At 38.8% G+C, this 13,208-nt stretch overlaps 1 protein-coding gene across 1 annotated transcript; it reads left to right on the top strand.

Moving 5' to 3' along the window:
• The first annotated feature begins 7,845 nt into the window (after window positions 1–7,845).
• LOC116894517 (vomeronasal type-1 receptor 4-like) lies at window positions 7,846–8,892 on the top strand. Its single transcript, XM_032896219.1, has one exon. The coding sequence runs from the start codon at window positions 7,978–7,980 to the stop codon at window positions 8,890–8,892; it is 915 nt and encodes a 304-aa protein (XP_032752110.1). The 5' UTR covers window positions 7,846–7,977.
• Window positions 8,893–13,208: the final 4,316 nt, after the last annotated feature.

The following is a 13,208-nucleotide window of genomic DNA, read 5'->3' on the forward strand; positions in this document are numbered from 1 at the left end:
GTGATTGCCCTGGAATTACCTTTATAGATCAGAATAGCCATAGACTCACATATTTGCCTGCTTCTGTGTTTTGAGTACTAGGATTAAAATGTGTACCACCATATCCATTTGGAAAGTTTAAACTTTTGAAAACGTATCCTAACATTTTATTGTAATACAAAGATAGAAATATCTAATTCTATAATGAAAAATATTAAATAGTCTGTATCAGTGAGAGAGCTATACAAATACAGTAAAATGATGTATATTTTATTCAAGTTAACTTCATGAAACAGTGCATACTTAATATGCTTCCAGGGTTTCTTGACTAATAAATTAATTTATCTTTTTTTTCATCTTTATTAACTTGGGTATATTTACATTTTGATTATTATTCCCTTTCCGGGTTTCTGGGCCAATATCCTGCTTACCCCTCCACCTCCCCTTCTCCATGGGTGTTCCCCTCCCAATCCTCCTTCCATTACCACCCTCCCCCAAACAATCACGTTCACTGGGGGTTCAGTCTTGACAGGACCAAGGGCTTCCCTTCCACTGGTGCTCTTACTGGGCTATTCATTGCTACCTATGAAGTTGGAGCCCAGGGTCAGTCCATGTTTGGTCTTTGGGTAGTGACTTATTCCCTGGAAGCTCTGGTTGGTTGGCATTGTTGTTCATATGGGGTCTCAACCCCTTCAAACTCTTTCAGTCCTTTCTAAGATTCCTTCAACGAGGGTCCTGTTCTCAGTTCAGTGGTTTAATGATGGCATTCGCCTCTGTATTTGCTGTATTCTGGCTGTGTCTCTCAGGAGAGATCTACACCCTGTTCCTGTCAGGCTGCACTTCTTTGCTTCATCCACCTTATCTAGTTTGGTGACTGTATATGTATGGGCCACATGTGGGGCAGGGCTCTGAATGGGTGTTCCTTCTGCCTCTGTTCTAAACTTTGCCTCCCTATTCTCTCCCAAGGGTATTCTTGTTCCCTTTTTAAAGAAGGAGTGAGGCATTCCCATTTTGGACACCCTTTTTGGTTTCATGTGTTCTGTGCATTTAGGGTAATTCGAGCATTTGGGCTAATATCCACTTATCAATGAGTGCATACCATGTGTGTTTTTCTGTGATTGGGTTACCTCACTCAGGATGATATTTTCCAGTTCCACCCATTTGCCTATGAATTTCATAGTCATTGTTTTTGATAGTTGATTAGTATTCCATTGTATAGATGTAGAACATTTTCTGTACCCATTCCTCTGTTGAAGGGCATCTGGGTTCTTTCCAGCTTCTGGCTATTATAAATAAGACTACTATGAACATAGAGGAGCATGTGTCTTTGTTATATTTTGAAGCATCTTTTGGGTATATGCCCAAGAGAGGTATAACTGTGTCCTCAGGTAGTTCAATGTCCGATTTTCTGAGGAACCTCCCAACTGATTTCCAGTGGGGTTGTACCACTGTACAATCCCACCAACAATCCTCTTTCTCCACATCCTCGCTAGCATCTGCTGTCACCTGAGTTTTTTATCTTAGCCATTCTCACTGTTGTGAGGTGAAATCTCAGGGTTGCTTTGATTTGCATATCCCTTATGACTAAAGATGTCGAACATTTCTTTAGGTGTTTCTCAGCCATTCGGCATTCCTCAGGTGTGAATTTTTGTTTAGCTCTGAAACCTTTTTTTAATGGGGTTATTTGTCTCCCTGCAGTCTAACTTATTGAGTCCTTTATATATTTTGGATATAAACCCTCTATCAATTGTACGATTGGCAAAGATCTTTTCCCAATCTGTTGGTTGCCATTTTGTCTTAACAAGAGTGTCCTTTGCCTTACAGAAGCTTTGCAGTTTTATGAGATCCCATTTGTGGATTCTTGATCTTAGAGCATAAGCCATTGGTGTTTTGTTCAGGAAATTTTCTCCAGTGCCCATGTGTTCGAGATTCTTCCCCACTTTTTCTGCTATTAGTTTGAATGTATCTGGTTTGATATGGAGGTCCTTGATCCACGTGGACTTGAGCTTTGTACAGGGTGATAAGCATGGAAAGATCTGCATTCTTCTACATGTTGACCTCCAGTTGAACCAGCACCATTTGCTGAAAATGCTATCTTTTTTCCATTGGATGGATTTGGCTCCTTTGTCAAAAATCAAGTGACCATAGGTGTGTGGATTCATTTCTGGGTCTTCAATTCTGTTCCATTGTTCTATCTGTCTGTCTCTGTACCAATACCATGCAGTTTTTATCACTATTGCTCTGTAATACTGCTTGAGTTCAGGGATAGTGATTCCCCCTGAAGTCCTTTTATTGTTGAGGATAGTTTTAGCTATCCTGGGTTTTTTGTTATTCCAGATGAATTTGCAAATTGTTCTGTCTAACTCTATGAATAATTGGATTGGTATTTTGATGGGGATTGCATTGAATCTGTAGATCACTTTTGGTGAAATGGCCATTTTTACTATGTTAATCCTGCCAATCCATGAGCATGGGAGATCTTTCCATCTTCTAAGGTCTTCTTCAATTTCTTTCTTCAGAGGTTTGAAGTCCTTATCATCCACATATTTCACTTGCTTGGTTAAAGTCACACTGAGGTACTTTATATTATTTGGGACTATTATGAAGGGTGTCATTTCCCTAATTTCTTTTCTCCGCTTGTTTCTCTTTTGTGTAGAGGAAGGCTACTGATTCATTTGAGTTAATTTTATACCCAGCCACTTTGCTGAAGGTGTTTATCAGCTTTAGTAATTCTCTGGTGGAACTTTTGGGATCACTTAAATATACTATCATATCATCTGCAAGTAGTGATATTTTGACTTCTTTTCTATTCTGTATCCCTTTGATCTCCATTTTTTGTCTGATTTCTGTGGCTAGAACTTCAAGAACTATATTAAATAAGTAGGGAGAGAGTGGACAGCCTTGTCTAGTCCCTGATTTTAGTGGGAATGCTTCAACTTTCTCTCCATTTATTTTAATAATAGATACTATTTTGCTGTATATGGCTTGTACTATGTTTAGGTATGGGCCTTGAATTCCTATTCTTTCCAGGACTTTTATCATGAAGGGGTGTTGAATTTTGTCAAATGCTTTCTCAGCATCTAATGAAATGATCATGTGGTTTTTATATTTCAGTTTGTTTATATAGTGGATTACTTTGAAGGTTTTCCATGTATTAAACCATCCCTGCACGCTTGGGATGAAGCCTACTTGATCATGATGGATGATTGTTATGATGTGCTCTTGGATTCGGTTTGCAAGAATTTTTTTCCATCTTTATTAACTTGAGTATTTCTTATTTACATGTGAATTGTTATTCCCCTTCCTAGTTTCTCGGCCAACATCCCCCTAGCCCCTCCCTATCCCCTTTTCTATGCGTGTTCCCCTCCAAATCCTCCCCATATTACCACCCTCCCCACAACAATCACATTCACTGGGGGGTTCAGTTTTGACAAGACGAAGGGCTTCCCCTTCCACTGGTGCTTTTACTAGGCTATTCATTGCTATGTATGTAGTTGGAGTCCAGGGTCAGTCCATATATAGTCTTTGGATAGTGGCTTAGTCCCTGGAAGCTCTGGTGGGTTGGCATTGTTTTTCATATGGGTTCGCAAGCCCCTTCAAGCTCTTTCAGTCCTTTCTTAGATTCTTTCAATGAGGGTCCTGTTCTCAGTTCAGCATTCGCCTCTGTATTTGCTATATTCTGTCTGTGTCTCTCAGGAGAGATCTACATCTGATTGCTGTCAGCCTGCACGTCTTTGCTTCATCCATCTTATCTAGTTTGGTGGCTGTATATGTGTAGGCCACATGTGGGGCAGGCTCTGAATGGGTGTTCGTTCCACCTCTGTTCTAAACTTTGCCTCCCAATCCCTCCCAAGGGTATTCTTGTTCCCCTTTTAAAGGAGGAGTGAAGCATTCGCAATTTGGTCATCCTTCTTGAGTTTCATGTGTTCTGTGCATCTAGGGTATTTCGAGCATTTGGGCTAATATCCACTTATAAATGAGTGCATATCATGTGTGCTTTTCTGTGATTGGGTTACTTCACTCAGGATGATATTTTCCAGTTCCATCCATTTGCCTATGAATTTCATAAAGTCATTTTTTTGATAGCTGAGAAATATTCCAGTGTGTACATGTACCACAATTTCTGTATCCATTCGTCTGTTGAAAGGCATCTGGGTTCTTTCCAGGTTCTGGCTATTATAAATAAGGCTGCTGTGAACATAGTGGAGCATGTGTCTTTGTTTTATATTGGGGTATCTTTTGGGTATATGCCCAAGAGGGGTATATTTGGGTCCTCAGGTAGTTCAATATCCAATTTTCTGAGAAACCTCCAGACTGATTTCCAGAATGGTTGTCCCAGTCTGCAATCCCACCAACAATTGAGGAATGTTCCTCTTTCTCCACATCCTCACCAGCATTAGTTTGCAAGAATTTTATTGAGTATTTTTGCATCGATATTCATAAGGGAAATTGGTCTGAAGTTCTATTTCTTTATTGGGATTGTGTGGTTTAGGTATATGAGTAATTTTGACTTCCTAGAAGGAATTCGGCAGTGCTCCATTTGTTTCAATTTTGTGGAATAGTTTGGATAGTATTGGTATGAGGTCTTGTATGAAGGTCTGATAGAATTCAGCACCAGCCCCATCTGGACCTGGGCTCTTTTTAGTTGGGAGAACTTTAATGAATGCTTCTATTTCTTTAGGACTTATCGGGTTGTTTAAAAGGTTTATCAATACCTGATTTAACTTTGGTACCTGGTATCTGACTAGGAAATTGTCCATTTCCTGTAGATTTTCAAGTTTTGTTGAATATAGGCTTTTATAGTAATATCTGATGATTTTTTTAATTTCCTCTGATTCTGTAGTTTTGTCTCCCTTTTCATTTCTGATTTTTTTTAACTTGGTCACATTCTCTGTGTCTGCTTGTTAGTCTCGCTAAGGATTTATCTATCTTGTTGATTTTCTCAAAGAACCCGCTTTTGGTTCTGTTGATTCTTTCTATGGTCCTTTTTGTTTCTACTTGGTTGATTTCAGCTCTGAGTTTCATTATTTCCTGCCTTCTACTCCTCCTGGGTGTATTTGCTTCTTTTTGTTCTAGAGCTTTCAGGTGTGCTGTCAAGCTGCTGATATATGCTCTCTCCTGTTTCTTTCTGCAGGCACTCAGAGCAATGATTTTTCCTCTAGCACAGCTTTCACTGTGTTCCATAAGTTTCGGTATGTTGTACCTTTATTTTCATTAAATTCTAAGAAGTCTTTAATTTCTTCCTTTATTTCTTCCTTGACCAGGTTATCATTGAGTAGAGCATTGTTCAACTTACATGTATATTTGGGCGTTCTTCCCTTATTGTTATTGAAGACCAGCTTTAGCCTGTGGTGGTCTGATAGGACGCATGGGATTATTTCTATCTTTCTGTATCTATTGAAGCCTGTTGTATGACCAATTCTATGGTCAGTTTTGGAGAAAGTACCATGAAGTGGTGAGAAGAAGGTATATCCTTTTGTTTTAGGATAGACTGTCCTATAAATATCTGTTAAGTCCATTTGGTTCATGACTTCTCTTAGTCTGTCTATTTTCTGTTAAATTCTGTTTCCATGACCTGTCCATTGATGAGAGTGGGGTGTTGAAATCTCCTACTATTATTGTGTGAGGTGCAATGTGTGCTTTGAGCTTTATTAAGGTTTCTTTTATGTATATAAGTGCCCTTGTATTTGGAGCGTAGATATGTAGGATTGAGAGTTCATCTTGGTGGATTTTTCCTTTGTTGTATATGAAGTGTCCTTCCTTATCTTTTTTGATGACTTTTGTTTGAAAATCGATTTTATTCGCTATTAGAATGGCTACTCTAGCTTCTTTGTTCAGACCATTTGCTTGGAAAGTTGTTTTCTTGCCTTTCATTCTGAGGTAGTGTCTTTCTTTGTCTCTGAGGTGTGTTTCCTGTAGGCAGCAGATTGCAAGGTCCTCATTGCGTGTCCAGATTGTTGATATGTTAATATGTCTTTTTACTGGGGAGTTGAGTCCATTGATGTTGAGAGATATTAAGGAATAGTGATTGTTGCTTCCTGTTATATTCGTTTTTGGATGTGAGATTATGTTTGTGTGCTTTTCTTCTCTTTGTTTTGTTGCCAAAACGATTAGTTTCTGGGTTTTTCTAGGGTGTAGCTTGGCTCCTTACGTTGGGCTTTACCATTTATTATCCTTTGTAGGGTTGGATTTGTAGAAAGATATTGTGTAAATTTGGTTTTGTCATGGAATATCTTGGTTTCTCCATCTATGTTATTTGAGTTTTTTTTTCTGGATACAGTAACTTGGGCTGGCATTTTGGTTCTTGTAGGGTCTGTATGACATCTGTCCAGAATCTTCTGGCTTTCATAGTCTCTGGTGAGAAGTCTGGTGTAATTCTGATAGATCTGCCTTTATATGTTACTTGACCTTTTTCCCTTACTGGTTTTAATATTCTCTCTTTGTTTTGTGCATTTGGTGTTTTCATTATTATGTAAAGGGAGGAGTTTCTTTTCTGGTTCAATCAATTTGGAGTTCTGTAGGGTTCTCTTTCTTTAGGTTAGGGAAGTTTTCTTATATGATTTTGAAGATATTTACTGGTCCTTTGAGCTGCGAGTCTTCACTCTCTTCTATACATATTATACTTAGGTTTGATCTTCTCATTGAGTCCTGGATTTCCTGTCTGTTTTGGACCAGTAGCTTTTTCCGTTTTACATTATCTTTGACCATTGTGTCGATGATTTCTATGGAATCTTCTGCTCCTGAGAGTCTCTCTTCTGTCTCTTGTATTCTGTTGGTGATGATTGTATCTACAGCTCCTTGTCTCTTCCTTTGGTTTTCTATATCCAGGGTTGTCTCCTTTTGTGCTATCTCTATTGCTTCTATTTCCATTTTTAATTCCTTCGCCTGTTTGATTGTTTTCCTGGAATTCTTTCAGGGATTTTTGTGATTCCTCTCTATAGGGTTCTACTTGTTTATTTATGTTTTCCTGCGTTTCTCCAAGGGAGTTCATTATGTCTTTCTTGAAGTCCTCCATCATCATGTTCAAATGTGATTTAAAATTATGTTCTTGCTTTTTCTGGTGTGTTTGGATATTCAGTGTTTTCTTTGGTGGGAGAATTGTTTTCCGATGATGCCATGTAGTCTTGATTTCTGCTGCTTGGGTTCCTGAGCTTGCCTCTCTCCATCAGGTTGTCTCTGGTGTTACCTTGTTCTGCTATTTCTGACAGTGGCTAGACCGTCCTATAGGCCTGTGTTTCAGGAGTGCTGTAGACCTGTATTCCTGTTTTCTTTCAGTCAGTTATGAGAATAGTGTGTTCTGCTTTCAGGCGTGTAGTCTTTCCTGTCTACTGGTCTTCAGCTGTTCCTGTGGGCGTGTTTCCTGAGTCTACCAGGCAGGTCACCTGGAGCAGAAAAGTTGGTCTTACCTGTGGTCCTGAGCCTGAAGTTGCTCCTGGGACACTGTGTTTGTGCTCTCCGTGGGGGTGGCAACCAGAAGGGCCTGCCCCGCCTTTTGCCAGGCCCCTGTGTGCTGGGGTCCCAGATGGCATTAGGTGTTTTCCTTGGAGTCAGAAATGTGGGCAGAATGTAGTCTCTTCTGGTTTCCCCAGAGTGACTGCCCCTCTGAAGTTTTAGCTCTCCCTACCATGGGATTTGGGTGCAGGGAGCTGTTGACTGGTTCCTTTCAGATCTCTGTGGTGTCTGGACAGCAGGGAGCCTGCCCCTGTCTTCCTGTTCCCAGAAGTCCTATACAGTTTCCTCTTGGGCCAGGGATGTGGGCAGGGGTGTGCAGTATTTGTGGTCTCTCTTGCTGTGCAGTCTCAGGAGTGGCCACCTGTCTGGGGGTGGTGAGCTCTCTCTCCCATGAGGTTTGGGAGCAGAAGCTGTGGGCCGGATTTCCTTAATTTATCCTTTTAATAGGAATGTAAATGCCTTGATGATGCTGAACTGAACCTGAACCTGTAAGAAGGCCCCAATTAAATGTTGTTTTTATAAGAAAAAAGAAGAAAATAAAAGAAAATGACTTCTCCAAACTTGCCAATGGGAATATTCCTCTTCTTCCAGATTGTAATTGGAATGCTTGGCAATTGCTCAATACTTTGTTATTATGTCACTTTCCTATTCAGTAGAAAACATTTAATGCCTAAAGATCTGATTATGGAGCACTTAAGTTTTGCCAACTGTTTGTCTATCATCTCAAAAGGCATTCCACAGATACTGTCAGATTTTGGTTTTAAAGAATTCCTGGATGATATTGGATGCAAATTGGTAATGTATATTTACCGAGTAACAAGAGGGATGTCTCTGTATGCAATGTGCCTACTGAGTTGCTTCCAAGCAATCACAATCAGTCCCAGCAACTCGAGGTGGATGATGCTTAAACACAGAGCCGTGAAGTATATTGGTTCTTCCTGCTTAGTCAATTGGTTTGTGCATTTGCTTTTAAACATCATCACTCCAGTAAAAGTGACAGTCCCCACTTACAGCAAAAATGTGACAAACATGAATAGTTATGGATACTGCTCATGGTTTGCTCCCAGAAATATGGCAATTGCACTGTATATGTTCTTACTGTGCTTCTATGATGGCCTGTGTCTGGGTCTCATGGCCTGCTCAAGTGTCTATATGGTGAGTATTCTCTACAAACATAAGAGACAAGTCAAGCATATCTATACTGCTCAACACTTTCTGAAAGTCTCACCTGAGGACAGAGCTACCCAAACTATTCTCATCCTGGTGTGCACATTTATCATCTCTTATGCAATCTCTTCTATACGTGTAATCTTTACAACCTACTCCAAAGTTTCAGTGATTTGGCGAGTAAGTATATTTATATTTCTAGAAATATGCTTTCCCATATTTTGTCCCTTTGTTCTTATCAGCAATATTAAGTGTAGTTTCAGACTGTTTTTACCCTTCTGTGGTAAGAGCTAACTCCATCCAAATATTGCATGAGAATTTTTATCATTGTTTAAAATTTTTATTATATACATACATATATAAATATGTGTGTGTATGTGTGTATATATACCTCAGTGTAAATATAGGTATCACATAGATTATCTGTGCTCATACCTGCAAGAAGAGTATATTGGATCCTCTGAAACTGGAAATACATTGGAGCCATGAGCCACCTGATGTGGTTTCTGCGAGCTGAACTCAGTTTCCTTTGCAAAATCATTATAAGACTTCCACACTGATCCCGCTCTCTACCTCCAAGCATTTGTCTATTGCTTTTCAAATATAGGCATTACAACTCTTCAGCTATCATCTGGTCTGAAAATGTTGTAGAAAAATGAATGAGAAAATCACCTTAAAATATTAGTCAGTGTCAGAAAGACAAATATTACATGTACTTTCATGTGAAATCAAGGCACAAAAGAAAATGAAGGGAAAATATGGATTACTGAGAAGTATAGGCTAAGATTTTTCAAAATCTACTCTAGTAAGCATTCTTAAACATTTCGACCTCACTTCTAGTCCATCGACCAATGAATGGTTGGAGAGAAAGATGTTTAATAGGACAAGGGGGATATGGACCTGTTTAGAAGTATTTCTTTGGAGGATTCCAATCTTTGTTGTCAGGGTATCAGCAGTTCAGTCTAAAATATCAAACATAAATAAGTAGTGGCAGTCCAATCCAGTTGACAAATACCAAACAAGAATCAGTAGCAGCAGCAGGATCCAGAAGAAACCACGAGGATCCTCTGAATTGACATGAATCTGCAGAAGCAGCAAGAACCAGCTGAAATACCACAAGAATTTCTTTGACACATTTCTCTCTACAAATTCACTACAAGATCAGTGAAGATCAGCAAAAGGTTGCATAGCATACTAATGCAAAAATAAATCCTCATTGTCTGTGTGGTTATATTTATATTTCTAACTATCAGAGGGTGTCTCAAGTGTCTGTTTCAGCAAAATATCACATGTATTCTTGCAAGAAAGCTTCCAGAAAAATACCACGTGCCATGCCTATTCTCAACAAACATCCTCTCACATGTCAGTTTCAGCAAAACACCTTCACTAAAGATAGTTCCAAGAAACATATCACATGGCACAACTGAGTTGTTAGAGAAATCAAAATTTCCACTTCAGAGTGGAATTTTTCAGAGAAAAATTGGAGAGTAAAAAATGGGAGATATAGATGATATAATGATGGATAAATATGACAAAGTAACTTAATACACATAAATGAAAGCAACATAACGTAATCCATTAGTATGTACAATTAATGAATGCTTTAAAATATGTCCCTGTGACATATTTGGTTCATTTTACTAACATAATTATCTTCATTGCCTCTGTCTCCTACGTATCATATGATATAACATCCACTTTCTAAAAGTTTGATAAAAATATTTCAATTGTGTATAAATTGTTCTTGGAATATACTTTTTTCTTCAGAAAAATATACCTCTGGATTCTCTCTTTCTCTTGAGGAATTACACTAGTTTTTTTCAGCCTTTAGTTTTTTTCATTTTTGTTTTATTGGATATATTTCTTTATTTATATCTCAAATGTTATTCCTTCTCCTGGTTCCCTGTCCATAAGCCCCCTATCCCCTCCGACTCCCCCATAAGGTTGTTCCCGCTATTAACCCCCACTTACCACCATCCCCTAAACACTACCCTGCACTGGGGGTCCAACCTTGGCAAGACCAAGGACTTCTCCTTCCACTGGTGCCCAATAAGGACCTCCTCTGCTAAATATGAAGGTGGAGCCACGGATCAGTCCAGGTACAGTGTTTGAGTAGTGGTTTAGTCAATAGAAGCTCTGGTTGTTTGGCATTGTTGTTCTTATGGGGATGAAAGCACCTTCAGCCCTTTCAGGCCTTTCTCTAATTCCTCCAACAGGGGTCCCATTCTTAGATCACTGGTTTGCTGCTAGTGTTCGTCTCTATATTGGACATGCTCTGGATGTGTCTCTCAAAAGAGATCTATATCCGGTTCCTGCCAGCATGCACTTCCTAGCTTCATCAATCTTATCTAGTTTTTGTGGCTGTATATATATATATATATATATATATATATATATATATGGGCCACATGTGGGACAGGTGGCCATTCCTTCAGTCTCTGCTTTAAACTTTGCCTCCATATCCCCTCCTATGGACATTTTTGAACCCCATTTTAGGGAGTGAAGCATCTGCATTTTGGTCATCCTTCTTCTTGAACTTCATGTGGTCTGTGGATTGCATCTAGGGAAATTCGAGTTTTTAGGATAATATCCTCTTATCAATGAGTGCATGTTATGTGTTTTTTTTTCTGTGATTGGATTACCTCACTCAGGATGGTATTTTCTAGTTCCATCCATTTACCAATGAATTTCATGAAGTCATTGATTTTGATAGCTGAGTAGTACTCCATTGTGCAGATATACCACATTTTCTGTATCTATTCCTCTGTTGAAGGGCATGTGGATTATTTTTAGCTTCTGGCTATTATAAATAAGGCTGCTATTAACATAGTGGATCATGTGTCTTTGTTGTATGTTGGAGCATCTTTGATGTATATGCACAGGAGAGGTATAGCTGGGTCCTCAGGTAGTTCAATGTCCAATTTTCTGAGGAGCCTCCAGACTGTATTCCAGAGTGGTTGTACCAGTTTGAAATTTCACGAACAATGGAGGAGTGTTCCCCTTTCTCCATATCCTCCCCAGCATCTGCTGTCTCCAGAGTTTTTGATCTTAGCCATTCTGACTGGTGTGAGATGGAATCTCAGGGTTGTTCTGATTTGCATTTCCCTGGTGACTAAAGATGTTGAACATTTCTTTAGGTGCTTGGTACCCATTCTATATTCCTCAGCTAAAATTCTTTGTTTAGCTCTACACCACATCTTTTAATAGGGTGATTTGCCTCTCCGGAGTCAAACTTCTTGTGTTCTTTGTATATTTTGGATATTAGCCCTCTGTCAGATTTAGGATTGGTAAAGATCTTCTCCCAATCTGTTGGTTGTTGTTTTGTCCTGAATACAAGGTCTTTTGTCTTACAGAAGCTTTGCAGTTTTATGAGATCCCATTTGTTGATCCTGGATCTTAGAGCATAAGCCATTGGTGTTTTGTTCAGGAAATTTTCCCCAGTACTAATGTTTTCAAGACTCTTCCCCACTTTTTCTTCTATTAGTTTGAGTGAATCTGGTTTGATGTGGAGGTCCTTGATCCACTTGGACTTATGCTTTCTACAATGTGATAAGAATGGATCAATTTGCATTCTTCTACATGCTGACCTCCAGTTGAACGAGCACCATTTGTTGAAAAAGCTATCTTGTTTCCATTGCATGGTTTTAGATTCTTTGTCAAAGTTCAAGGGACCATAGTTGTGTGGGTTCATATCTGGGTTTTCAATTCTATTCCACTGATCTATCTGCCTATCTCTGTACAATACCATCCAGTTTTTATCATTGTTGCTCTGTAATACTACTTGAGATCAGGGATGGTGATTCCCCAAGAATTCTATTGTTGAGTATAGTTTTTGCTATTCTGTTTTTTTTTTTTTGTTATTCCAAATGTATTTACAAATTATTTTTTCTATCTCTATGAAGAATTTATTTGGAATTTACTCCAGATTGCATGGAATCTGTAGATTGCTTTTGGCAAAATGTTCATTTTTACTGAATTAATCCTGCCAATTCATGAGCATGGGTAGTGTTTCCAACTTCTGAGATCTTCTTCAATTTCTTTCTCCAGAGACTTGAAGTTCTTGCCATACAGATCTTTCATTTGCTTGGTAAAAATCACACCAAGGTACTTTATATTATTTGGGACAATTGTGTGACTGGTGTCATTTCCCTAATTTTTTTTTCATCCTGTTTATCCTTTGAGTAGAGGAAGGCTGCTGATTTGTTTGAATTAATTACCCTGCCACTTTGCTTAAGTTGTTTAACAGGCTTAGTACTTTTCTGGTTGCACTTTTGGGGTCACTTAAGTGTACTATCATATAGTCTGCAAATAGTGATATTTTGAAGTCTTCCTTTCCAATTTCTATCCCTTTGACCTCCTTTTGTCTGATTGCTCTGACTAGGACTTGGGGTGCTATATTGAACAAGTAGGGAGAGAGTAGACAGCCTTGTCTAGTACCTGATTTTAGTGGGATTACTTCAAGTTTCTCTCCATTTAGTTTGATGTTAGCTACTGGTTTTTTGTATATTGCTTTTACTATGTTTACAAATGGACCTTGAATTCCTAATCTTTCCAGGACTTTTATAATGAAGGGGTTTTGAACTTTGTCAAATGCTTTCTCACCATCTAAT

Source organism: Rattus rattus, chromosome 2 (genome assembly GCF_011064425.1).
Source record: "Rattus rattus isolate New Zealand chromosome 2, Rrattus_CSIRO_v1, whole genome shotgun sequence".
Taxonomy (NCBI): Eukaryota; Metazoa; Chordata; class Mammalia; order Rodentia; family Muridae; genus Rattus; species Rattus rattus.